The sequence below is a fragment of the Micromesistius poutassou genome (assembly GCF_964030765.1).
Source record: "Micromesistius poutassou genome assembly, chromosome: 8".
NCBI classification, from domain to species: Eukaryota; Metazoa; Chordata; class Actinopteri; order Gadiformes; family Gadidae; genus Micromesistius; species Micromesistius poutassou.
Window position 1 is genome coordinate 17,145,835 of NC_140278.1, and position 13,849 is coordinate 17,159,683.

General features: G+C 44.2%; 1 protein-coding gene across 1 annotated transcript; it reads right to left on the reverse strand.

The window, feature by feature from the left end:
* Positions 1-817: 817 nt before the first annotated feature.
* Positions 818-13,782, reverse strand: ndufaf6 (NADH:ubiquinone oxidoreductase complex assembly factor 6). Its single transcript, XM_084472134.1, has 9 exons — positions 13,414-13,782; positions 12,981-13,080; positions 12,495-12,617; positions 12,284-12,340; positions 11,841-11,943; positions 11,239-11,372; positions 9,889-9,990; positions 4,469-4,525; positions 818-2,201 (listed from the first exon to the last, which is right to left on the reverse strand). Exons 1-9 carry the CDS (start codon positions 13,602-13,604, stop codon positions 2,073-2,075), a joined length of 996 nt encoding a protein of 331 aa, XP_084328260.1. The 5' UTR covers positions 13,605-13,782; the 3' UTR covers positions 818-2,072.
* Positions 13,783-13,849: the final 67 nt, after the last annotated feature.

Genomic DNA, 13,849 nt, shown 5'->3' on the forward strand with positions numbered 1-13,849 from the left:
ATGGAGTGAATAAAACTACTCAACAAGTAGTCTGCCGTCAACCTTCCTCTCTCCTTCTGTCTCACCCTCTTCCTATGTTCATCTCCTACCCTGGCCCACTACTGTCGTGTGTTAAGAGATGACATGATTAGTGAATTGACGACTCACTTTTTACTCTAATCAGGTCCCAAGAGCAATGCTCCATCCCATCTCACCGCTACAAAACCCTGCTACAAAACCCACACACCTACCCAAAACCCATGCTTTTAACCAGTATCATCACTTTTTCACTACTGCATCATTACTTTAGCTTATTTCATTCATGGGAAATATATTCATCATTCAATACTTGTAGCTACAGGCTGCTTGACATATATATATATGGTAATAAGAGGAAGACTTGAACTTGAGATTGAATTGAATACACACACCTAGACTTTCTAAACAAACCATTAGCCAACTCACACGTTGTGATTAAGAGCTGCAGTGCTTCACATACAATTATTTCAGAGGTAAACAATCTCTCTGGCTGACGCGCACTACAGTCCAACGGTCTGTGAGTCCGGTGGAGTGCACGCAGTTTACATACAAAAACAAGCAAGCCTCCCTGGACTACAAGGTAATTAGGACGGCTGGGTGTTGAAGATGCAGACCTCGTTCACAGGCCCACCATTAGGAGTTCACTGCTGCACTCACCCAGAGCATTATCAGACCACTTACCACCTCTCTGGAACAATGTTCAAAGGAAGGATTTTCCCTACCTTTTGCAATAATTATATATATATACACACACACACACATCTACACATACATGTTACATCTTTTTGATTCCATTTTTTAATACATTTTGCCCCAAAAACGGAATAGGATTTACATCTCAACTGAGATGTTGACATTTACAGAAGCATTACAAAACATGCACACACAGACACACACACTCACAGATCAGAAAATCGCAGCTCGGAGTCTACAGTGTTAGTTTAAATGTTGTTTTGCTAGATGTAACCCATTATCCAAACCACAATTTGTTGATCGCATTATTGTGTCTGGCCGAATACAACCAAAAAGAAAAACATCAATTTTTTTTACCTTATTCAATTTATTTGGAAGCAAAGCATTTTACATTTACAGAATGAAATCACATTCACACACCCAGGACTTGCCCACAACAACCACTAGCTTCCACTGTGCATTCAGAAGTAAAACACGGTTATTTTGCTGCCCACTGGAAAGACATCGCAGTATACCCAGTGCCGTTTTCTATTCGAATGAAGAACAATGGTATGTGTGCCTTGCTTCGGAGCACTGTTACCCTGACTTACTAAGTCTGTGATTTCAAGGTGTTAAGTCCTTCATAAGACTCCAAGTATAAACATATACCTACTTATAGCACCTCTCCAGAGTTTGTTGGGGTAATTGTAATAAATAAATTGTTCACAGCCTATGTTTGTGGATTGGTATAAACTACTACTTTAAACAGTAGTAGGGACCAGGACAACCCTACTGACACACGCGCACGCGCACACACACACACACACACACACACACACACACACACACACACACACACACACACACACACACACACACACACACACATTAATGAAACCGGTGCCAGTCTTAGTAGACCTGGAATGAGTACACAAGGTGACCAATACTGTACCATAGTCAGTCATAGTAATACCAGTGCAGAACAATACAAACACTGTGCAACAGTAGATCCATATAGGTGAAGGGTTGGCTTGAGAACAGTGGATGTCCGTGGTCCTGTGTGTTCAGGGACAGAGGCCCACCACAATGAGCAGCTTTGGAGGTTTGGTGATGGTCAGCGTTCCTGTTCAGACCCACTCACACATTCAGACTCCGCCCCCTCCTCAGAGAGCGGCCTGTCCTCCTGACTTCATCGGGGAGGGCGGTCTGTGACTCAGGGCCAGAGAGGGAGGGAGAGAGAGAGAGAGAGAGAGAGAGAGAGAGAGAGAGAGAGAGAGAGAGAGAGAGAGAGAGAGAGAGAGAGAGAGAGAGAGAGAGAGAGAGAGAGAGAGAGAGAGAGAGAGAGAGAGAGAGAGAGAGAGAGAGAGAGAGAGAGCTGAGGGTCAGTAGGTCTTTTTCCAGGAGCGCAGGTACAGCTGGAAGGCGAGGAGGGGGTTCCTGTTCCTCAGGCTGGGGTGGAACACGTCAAAGTCGGCCCGCCGCACCTTCTGCAGGTAGTCCTCCAGCACCACCTGCACACCACAGAAGAAGAGCTCTGCCAAGTGTGTCTGTGTGCAGTCAGCATGCCACTGGGGGAGGGTACCGTAAACATGGAGCTACGATAAATCAAAAAAGCGGTCTGGATATTTACTATCTTTTATAACTCATTTGATAGTTATATATATATATATATATATATATATATATATATATATACCTGGGTTGAACTTTGATTATCATGATGATTATTCTATAATTACTCATTACTCAATTGTATTATATGTCACTGTGTATGTCACTGTGATGTGTGTTTGGGTCATTGTCCCCACTCATTGCATGTTGTCTTTTTATAACAGGAGTTATCAACTCCTGTCCAGGGACAACAGATGTAAATTAGCCTTGTGGCTATAATGTGTGCATTGTCCCTGTCAAATAAACGTAAAATAAATAATCTTATATTGTTAATATACAATATATATTTAGCTCAAGCAGCTATGACTTGTATGCAGGTTACTTGTAACCAGCTGCTGCTGTCTCACAGTGGTGAGGGTTGGTTCTCCCCACTGAATAAACAACCGCAAGCAGAATAAACAACTCTCCCTCTACCTCTCTCTCTCACCTCTCTGAGTGACGCACCTCCCGGAAGTGCAATGAAACAAAAACTATTTACCGTAGCGCAGTTTCAAAATACCATCCCCTCAATTAATTACCTCAAGCCAACAAAAGGCTCAAAAGGCAGCGGCCCCTCTGGATGAGAGCAGCCGTGAGTTTGAGTTTGGCGTACACAGGCTTGGATTGGATTAATGGCGTTCCTTTCTCATTAGGAGATAAAAGAGTCACTTTGTGTGTGGGCGCAGTACGTGCACACGAGAGCGAGGAGGAAAACCAGGAGCCGGCAGCCCACCGGCGCCGTCTCAGGCCACGCCGCACCACATCACACGCCAAGAACATGAATTGAATCTCAATGCGCACATTCAACATTGGGGGGGGGTGTGGGTGTTGGCGCAAAGAGCGGGGACACGCACACACACACACACACCAAAGAGCGTGGCATATGCATTATGTATGACACGAAAGGCGCACTCGGAAGAGCAGAGCAAACACAGGCACAGAAGAGCGTCACACACACACACACACACACACACACACACACACACACACACACACACACACACACACACACACACACACACACACACACACACACACACACACACACACACACACACACACACACACACACACACACACTTTCATTTAAGAATACCTTTCATTTAAGAACACCATGCTGATTTTTTGGAAATATCACTGAGATGAGGTTCAGATGAGGTAAGCAAATTCTCAGCTAATGTAAATAATTTAGGTTATTTTGCAAAAAAAAAAAAAAAGAGAAAAATTTAGAGCTGTTTGATGGAGGTCGCATTAAGAGCCAGAGTGCGACGACAATAAACAGCCAGCGGAGGGGAGAGGAGAAGAGTGCTGTGTGGAGGATGCACTCAGCAGGGGAAGCAGCTTGACACGGCGGACAAAGAGGCCGGAGGAGGTGGAGGTGGCGGAGGAGTTGGAGGTGCTCATCGACATGGCACACGTCACACTCGTCAACAAGACAGCCCGACGCCGCTCGAGAGAAGAGGCTCCGTTTGGTTTCCGAGGTTACGCGCCGCAGCAGCAGCAGCAGCCGCCGCCGCCGCCGCCGCCGCCTCCTCACGTGCTCTACGGTCACGTGGCTGGGGAGGCTGGGGACTGTGGTCAGGGGGCATTATGTGCTTCCTTTAAGGCCTCCTCTCTGTCGCTAACTGTCTTGCGTGTCTTCAGCACCCACGCAGCCCGGGCCTTCACGCTTACATGTTAGAGGAGGACCGAGTCGTGTGAGTCATGCCACAGTCATGTCACATGTGTCTGCTCTCGTTGAAGAGAGGAGGGGGGCTATTTCTATCTATAGAAATCGGTGTTGTGCTCCTTCAAATTGAAGAATGTTATTGTTCAAAAAGGTAAACAATAGTTTATATAGTCATCTTTTTTTTTCAACATAAATTGTGACTGTTTTAGGGGTTGTGTGATTAGCACACACATCGTGAAAAAATGATAAATTGAATACAAACATTAACCAAGCATATATTTAACCCAGTACAGTACACCACCATCACCACTTCTGTTGGTTTGTATCGTCTGCGTCACGTTAATGGACTGGAGCAACCAGTGGAAAGAGGTGTGTGTGTGTGTGTGTGTGTGTGTGTGTGTGTGTGTGTGTGTGTGTGTGTGTGTGTGTGTGTGTGTGTGTGTGCGTGTGCGTGCGTACCGTTTGGAGGAATGCAGGGGCAGCCGAGGCGGGAACGTTTTTGCTGAAGCCCCGAGCCTGTGAAGAGAGGAATCAAACAAACAAAGCTTTTACTGTCTGCTACCGAGGTGCACACATACACACCGTGACGATGGGAGCTGAGGAGTCTGGCACCCTCACGATATCCCTGCTCCTCAGAGACAACATCCTATGGGTTGAGCATAAAATCTCACATGGGGAGACTGTCAATAAACAACACCAATCGTCTTTGATCGCTCAAAGTTGAGATCCAGTGCATAAAACTATTTCTCTCTCACACACAAACTGATAGTGAGCCAGGTTTCTGTGGGTAGTGAGTTCCGCCTGTGATGGCCTCTCTCCACGGCCAGGCTTGGGCTGAGCCCATCTGTTGTCAGGGATTTCATCAGTTTTCTATCCAGATACTTTGTCCACTCTTGCTATAGGGTCGGGCAGAAATCCAATTCCCTTTGATGTTTTGTCATTTCTTTCCAGAGATAAGGTGATTGGACCGAAGCCCTGAGGCTGGAGCGAATCGGCTGGCAGAGGGGCCTCTTACCCAGGTTCAGGCCGCGGCTTGCAGGGCTTTACACCGATGGGACTAGGGCTCGCTGGATTGGAGATATTAAAAAATAAACTTGCTTTTGAATGTTGATCTCCATCGGATAACGGCCCAGTGAACTTATAGAGTATATTCTTCCACAGCTCTGAATTCAGGGGTTCTTTAGGGTGCTTTTTTTTATTATCACCTTAAAAATGTAGCAAGACTTAGAGGGCTCATGTCTACCGAAGACTTAAAAACACTTGTACATGCCTTTATCACTAGCAAGCTTGATTACTGCAATGGTCTCCTTACAGGTCTCCCAAAAAAGGCAACTACAGCTTGTTCAGAATGCTGCTGCTAGAGTTCTAACAAAAACCAAAAAATGTGAACATATTACACCAATTCTTAAATCATTACATTGGCTCCCTGTATGTCAGAGAATTGATTTTAAAATCATGTTGCTAACCTATAAATCCCTACATGGTTTAGGGCCAAAATATTTAACTGATATGCTTCCACTACATAAGCCTTCTAGGCCACTAAGATCCTCTGAGACCAATCTGTTAGTTATCCCCAGAGTCAACACGAAACATGGGGAAGCAGGATTTAGTTACTATGCAACAAATAGCTGGAATAAACTCCCTGAGGATTTAAGACTTGCCCCAACTCTGACAGCTTTTAAAACAAGACTTAAGACTTTTATGTTTGCTTTAGCTTTCTGCTAAATCTTAAATATTTATTATTTTAACTTTGCCTTTATTTTCTCACTTTCTAAAATGCATTTCTTTTAACTCTGCCTTTCTAAAATGTTTTTTTTAACTTTTCCTTTATTTTCTATGTATTTTACTTTTTACTTAACTATTGTTTTCTTTTATTGTATGACAATGTTTATATGTGAAGCACTTTGAGTCTGCCTTGTGTATGAAAAGTGCTATATAAATAAAGTTGCCTTGCCTTGCCTTGCTTTTCTCACTCTTATAGGTCGTGGTAAGCTGATAGAATCCACAGTTCACTAGCCATGAAGACATTTGAATGTTTCTGATGGTGTAAAAAACCCTTCTGGCTTTCTCTGTTAATTAATTTGCAGCCATGCCAAAATGTCCAGTGGCCATGAATGTCAAACTCAAATTACATTTCTGTATTGTCCGGTGGGAATTAATGTTTTTGGAGTATTCTATCGATATTGAAAGGTGAAAATACTGGTCTTTTTCCTGTTCACCGTCAGTGGCAATGTCATCAGGTCATCGGCAAAGATTAAGCACTTGAGCTCTGTGTGTGCCAAAGTAAAACCAGAGAGGACTGTGGATCTTTGTAGCTGTGGAGTGTGTGTGGTTGATGGCTGGTTCAAGCAGCCTCTCCTGGCCCCATTCACACTGATTGGACTCTGGGGCTGGGTGAGGCTGCACACCTGTGGTGCATCAAACAATCAATGGCCATAGGTTAAACCAGCCATCACCGCACACTCAGAGATCTCCGACATGGCAGCCTTTTCTATTTCGTCTAGGCTTCGCCCTATGGGCTTCTTCCGTACATGTGCTCGCTCGCGCGCAGGCAGGCTAAGCCTAGACAGCTACGCCTACAATCATAGAACTAGAGTTCTAATAACATAACTATCGTTACACCTGCTATGAGAATCATTTATCCTTCAACTTCTACAATAAACTGGGTTTGAACGTCCCACCCTGTGTGCTGGTTTTGGAGGAGCCCGGTAAAGCCACCTGGTGGTGTTTTTTCACACAGTTCCACCCTGCACAGCAGCCCAGCCTGGCTTGGATCCGTCTGTCCAATACAACCGGGCTAGGCTTTTGTATGTGTGTCTTTAACTGATGATGCGCTTTTCTTAAGTTGATGGCTAAAAACACACACTTTTATTGCCTTGTTTTATATTATGGCCTACCGTAAACTCAGATGGATTTGTTTCATATATTTGGGCGGCCGGCGAAACAATGATATCCACGATGATGAATCCATTCTATTTCAGAATAGGACACTCACACTGGAAAACGTTACCCACATATTGCCACATGAGGATTTGCGTTGAATATCGATACCAGCGATCTAATGCTGTTAAACATTCACACAATAGATCACCCTGAGGGTTATATAGTTATAGGGACGAGCAAATGATGATTCAGGTTGTTGAGAACTGTAACCATACTCTTCATGCCAGATGGAATCAAAGTCCTTTTTAAAATCCACTAAGCATGAATACTTTATATTTCTGTTTCATGTACATGGGCTTTTCTCAGAGTGGTTAGGGGTAAAAATATGGGTGGCTGTGCGATCCTTCGGCATGAATGCAATCTTTTATGGAGGACATGATGTCCCAAGGACAAATGCTACCGTTCGGTAGCATTTTTCCTTTGGAGCTAATAAGACCCATTCTTCTGCAGCGGTTGGAGATGAAATTGGTTTACCTTTTGAAAATAGGTTGATTTCAACCCATTAATCCAATCTAGCTCCCGGGACAATATTGGGAAAATCTTTGTGTTGCTTGGGTTTTTTTACAAGGCACATACAATTCAGGGTATCTGCATTCACACGTGCAGATACCCTTTAGAACATTTCCGTATAGTGCCCTTTCACACATGGCACAGCGAAGGGACAGTCCAGCTAATGGCACTATGCACACACAAAGCTGTATTGACATTGTGATTGGATCACCTGAAAAGCATTGGTACGTCACGATAAACGGTGGCGGATTCAAATACGTCCTCAGCTCACTCCACGTTACAGTGTCTCAGGTCAGACGGACCCGACCCTTTCCCTGCCTCTCCCAGCAACATTCCTGGTACTTCACTAGGTCTCGAGGTGCAAAATTGGTAATTGAAAGTGTTAATGATTAAAAAGTTATTCACGCTCTGTCGTTCAGAGAGAGTTCCAGGGGTCCAAGGATGATTTACATGTTATGCTATTTTCAATTTGAGATAGGTTTTTTTTCTGTGAGGTTCATCCTTTTGTTAATGAATGTAGACTTTACAGACTTGACAGAGTCCCAGTACTGAAGACGAATGTGCTAACCGTTTGGATCCATGTGTTGCAGATAAGTTTTCTCAAATCATTTTTCAGATTTGGACACTGAGTCAAAGCTGCGTTTCTTTGTGCATGTTTTCAGTCCCGATTTTGCTGCTGTTGTCTCTTAATGTAATTTATGTTTTGCACTGCTTTACTTCAATTGTGTGGGGCTATGAATATTCTAGAAACAGCCCTACTAGGGATTGGATCTCTAAGATATCCACTGCTTCTTGTTATTGCCAAGTGCTTTGCTGGGTCCATCTGTATGGTCTGGGGATACTGAAGAGCCTATTGGGATGAGTGTGTGGGTGGTTTCTGATTTGGAGAAAGAAAAGGATTGGTCTGATAAGGTGGGTCAGAGGCGTGACATTGAACAAGCTGGGTCCATGTCTGTGATCATGTATCTCCAGTGCTGTTGCCAAGGGATGAACAGCAAGAGTATGGCCCTGTCCCAATTCTCCCCCTTCCCCTAGATCTGAGCCCTAACCCTAGATTTTGCGTGTTCCCGCGAAGGGGTAGGGTGTCCCAATACTTAAGGGAGCAAGGGGGAGTGCTGTTTTTCCCTTAAAATCAACCCTTGAATGCTAGCCAGCTCGGTAGCTGACTTGCAGCTAAGGGCACTCAAAGCAAGTGTTCTTGTTAAGGGGAGAGAAATGGGACTGGGCCTTAATCCCAAAGAGTCCCCTCCCCTCTAACATCACCGTTAACAAGGGAAAGACTCAGGCTTCGACACGGTTGTGCAATATTTTCCAATTTCACAATTCTGTAAAATTGTATCATGGTTATTGCTGGGAGGCATATTTAGAGGAACAATGAGTCTCTTTCTCGACAAGTTTTGAGTTTTAAAATTCCATTCTGGGTGGAGGCTGAATGTATGGATTAGTGTATGGATTATTACACAATTAACTGGGCAGAGTGACACTGCTCTAAGCTTTTGAAGCCAGTACTTATTATCAACTTCCTGGAGTCTTCTCCAACTTCCTGTGTTAAGATAGTGGAGGGGGAGGAACCTACTGTAACTTCCTGTATTAAGGGGAGAGGGAGAAGCCGGGGGCCTCTATGAATAATCAAATCTCCTAACCTTTATGCCTCCTTCACTTAACCTTTTTGGAAAACGTCATTGGGTCAAGGAGAGATGAAAAGGTGCTTCCTTTCGAACATAGGAAAAGACAACACTGTTTAAAATTAATTAAACTCCACTTTTCCAAAGTCATTGTACGACGGCGGGTATTGCTGACCTCTAGCGTCTCTAGATTGAAACTACAATTTTCCGAAGATGGACTACAACAAGCGCTCTTTGATCCATGCATTCTTGTCGTATTGATTTCAATCAGGTTGTCGCCAACAGTGAGAATCACTTAGGTCGGACTTGGCCAATGGGAATATTTTAGGCCACTTGAATCCCAATTCACATGTGAAAAAAAAGAGGCTAAACATATGTTGATGTTGAAATAACTGTCCCAGTAGTCTTTCTTAAAGGTGGCATTTTATTTTCTTATCTTCTTCTGCTTTACCGCATCTCATGCGTCTTCGCGTAGAGTCTGTAAACTTCGTCGGTGGCCTGTTGCTTTAAATATTGCTGCCATAAAGGATGATTATGGGTTACAAATATCTCCTTTCCTTTCGTAAAGGTTGGTCAGGAGTAACCTATGCTAAAGGTGGGTTAAAGTTGCATCGAGGCACCTTTCCTAAGCATTTTTAAAATTCGAACAATCATTCCCCCAAGTATTTCCGGGTGATCTCGTTAGGAAAGGAATTTTCCTAAGTAAAAAACAGAATCCGTAGAGGCCCTGGCTCTTACTGGAGGGGGAGGAGCCTGCTCTACTTCCTGTGTTCATTAAGGAGAAGGAGCCATGATGCTTACGTGTTCCAGGTGAACGTGAGCTTGGCTGGCGATGTCGTAGATGACGTCGCGTACGTTCTGTTCCCGGCTGCCACGGATGAAGTCTTCCTGTGAGGCGCCATGCTGGTGACACACGCAAACACACACACACACATATTGGTCAGATTGGTTACTTGTTTTTTCCCTATAGGTCACTCTATTCCAAACCTTAAATCAGACACTTGATGTGGATGGGTGATATTTAATTAGCATGTTTGAGTTCTAGACAGGGCCACAGAGTTCTCAGGGGACAGGGGACAAACGTAGTAAACAAGTGTTTACTATTCTTATTGGCATGCCAAAAACGGAACAAAAACGGAGTTATGACACCGTCCTTGACCCTTGACAACAGGGCCATCTAGTGGCCAAAAGGAGGAACACGTATGAGGTTGAGGAGGAACTGTTCAGAGCTAGATAGTGAGTATCAATATCTTACCTCATGCCTTTAGGACTATTGAACTTTTATGTTTAAGTTTACCTGCTTGCAACTTTAACTCAACTCTAAAGCAATAACTCAAGCAGAACAAACAAATAAACTCTTATCAAATAATCAACAATAACTTCTTGGATCTTTGGGAGGACATTAGGGAGTTCAATAGTTAACATCATTAATCTCAAACCACCCTACTTCCAACTAGAAAATGCCTCAACACTGGAATACTTTTCAGAAGGTCACAGTGTAATGAACACTTGAGTACTTGAGCTTCCACCTTGAGAACAGGGAACGGATTACATTGTTTGTAATATATTAGCCTAGAGTAAGCCTAAGAAGGGTAATGAAGGTTTAGATAGCAGAGCACTGCGGCGATTTTAGTTTGACGATATTCCCTTGCAACACAAAAAGGCTTGTTGAACAAGGACTGAAATGTGTGAAACATTATCCATTGTGTAAACATTGGATAATGGACATAAACAGAAAATAGTCACTAAATGAGCTATTAAGCTATTGTAATAATCATCGCTGATATCATTGTTTGAGTTCCTTCTGTCTGAAACAAACCAAATCACATCCTACCAGGTTTTTTTACAAAGTAGACAACAATAATTGTGTGTGTTGTGACATCGACTCAAGGCAAGCACGTCCTCAGTTAAAGACACACCTTCAGTGGCTAGCCCTGTTGTAATGGAGACGCAAATCCCAGTGGCGCTGGGCTGCCATGCAGAGTCAAACCAAGTCAAGCCAGGCCAGTATAGTATAATGGCAAAGGCCACTCATTTGTCACTCCTGCATTCTCTGACCTATCTTTTCACTCTGTGTGCTGGCATCACATTCATCCATTGCATGCCCTTGGAGCCCATGTATCTTCCCCCTGAGGAGATGACAGGACTTACCAGCATGCAGACGTCCATGGGCAGATAGACCTTGCGCCTGCTGCTGTGGTAGGGTACGGCGCGCAGGCAGGTCACGATGCCCTGGGCCTTGCCGATGTGGCTCGCTGCGTGGTCGGCGTGGACGTTCTTCACACCTGGGGGAACACACACACACACACACACACACACACACACACACACACACACACACACACACACACACACACACACACACACACACACACACACACACACACACACACACACACACACACACACACACACGTGAGGGCGTGCAACACAAGCCTATACATTTGCTTATACAAGTAAGCCGCACATGCATCACAAACAAACGTTTCCCCTATAACCGTATGGTGCAATGGTGAATATGTGACCTCCAATACATCAATCAACAATCAATACATTTTGCCTCTTTTCATAGCTTAGCGACTTGGTTGTGAGGCTGAGAACAATCGAAACATAAGATGATGGGCAGATTCACTGGTTGTGTCACTAGTAAATCCTCTGAGAATTTAATCCCGGCGTCTTGGGTGACCGGCAGGGACACTGTCCATTCTGCCCTGAGGTGAACCTCCTCCGTTGCATACAGCAGCTGGTCATACCGAGACTCTGGAGCAGGAGGTAGAGCAGGGAGGACTGGGTGTTCTCCGAGTACGCCTCCAGCTCCTGGAGGTTCCTGTAGGCTCGGTCCTCCATGTCCTTCTCCTGGGGACACGGAAAGAAACCCAACATTCCTGAATACTTCCCAAAGCAACACAACCTCCCTAAATACTTCCCAAAGCAACACAACCCTCCCCTGCCTTAGTAAGGGCATCACTTCAAACATGAAGTACTGGACGACAAACAAATTATTCCCAGCAGTTATGAAGTATGGCATTAGATCTACCAATGAAACCGAATAACATGTCATATCTATACACTCCTAGCAAGACACCAAACCTATTAACCAAAATAGAAAAACACTACAAAACAGAGTCCAGCTTTAGAGCCAGCAACAAAAAATCAGGTTAGGGTGGCAGCACAATGCAAGTTAATTGTTTCTTACCCTCTCTGTAATGATCCTCAGCAACCATCTCTTGGTCAGATGGTGTTGCTTCACTGCCTGCAGAACCACACACAGTGTACAGTCTGATGAGTGAGGTGAACATAGAACCCAAACATAAAATAACATTTACTTTATTCAAAGGGAATTTCATTTATACATAAAAAGCCAACAGCAGTCCTGTCTCCTAGAAGAGACACGCTGTAATACCAACCTTCCACAGCTCCGCGGAGACCGGTTGTAAGGGGGCGTCATCCCTGTAGATGTCTTCTATTGCCGCCTTCCAGAACTGCATGCGCATCAGACCAATCGTCTTCTGGGAAACAGAGTCTTTCACCTGTTTAGGGCAGAAACATCAGCAAAGAGGTTGGCCACACTGTCACATCTAACATATGCATAGTTTATGACTTTATGGCTTTATGTATCGCTTGATGAAAATGTATATTCTAGACCAGACAGACTTATATTATTACAGATAAATTATTACATTGTATGTACATTATTATTATTTCAAAATGTTCAAACCTGCCTTATAACTACATATGCATTATAACAGCATATACATTAGAGAACTTATTGAACAGATACTACCCGGCACTACTATTAACAGCAGGAATGGTACTGGTGGTACTTGTAGTGGTTCAATTTATATCCAGGCAAACACTGTCCCCAGGTAGGGGCTGACAGCTATAACACCTGCCTGTGCCAGCTCCACGTTGAAGGCTCTCAAGGCCAGGGAGGAGCGCCGGGAGACCTCCGGGGACAGTAGAGAGCACACAAACCCGTCATAGTCTCGCTTCCTGAAGAACAAAACGTCCCAAATTCAATTAGTCCCATACCGGTGGCTGTTTAACACATGGCGATTACACATTCATTACACACATAAACACTCTCTCTCTCACACACACACACACACACACACACACACACACACACACACACACACACACACACACACACACACACACACACACACACACACACACACACAGTACACTTGTATTTGAAAGGGCTACAGTTACTATTCTTACTATAACTAGTTACTGTGCTGAAATGTATTATAATTCATGCATAGACATATTAATGAATTGTAATATATGAATCATAATTCTAAAGTCTCCAGTTAAACTTACCTCACAAGATCGAGGCAGTATGCCTCGTTGTGTTGTGAGTCTGTGTTTGAGTGGGACGAACCTCGCAGGGCCTGTATCTCAGCCGATCTTTGAATAGCGACTATATGTGGCGACAATGTTCCCTGGAGAGCGTGAAAAAGCCAACCTTTACTCGCTAAAATGCCATGCCTGGCACCAACACTAAAAGCCATAGTCACAACATACCCTTCAACTCTCACCCTTTACAGTGTGCTACATCATTAACCGTCCTCCGACCAAGCCCCATGGTTCCGCTTAGACATCGGTCACAGCGGTGATAGACCGACCAAAAGAAAGACAGCAGTGGTTATTTGCTGCCATAGAAAAGGGGGTTCACATTATTTTCAGAGACATGTGTTTGGGGAACGACATCTAAAAGCGTATACAGAATTTGGCCTGCCGACTGAGTCACGTGACC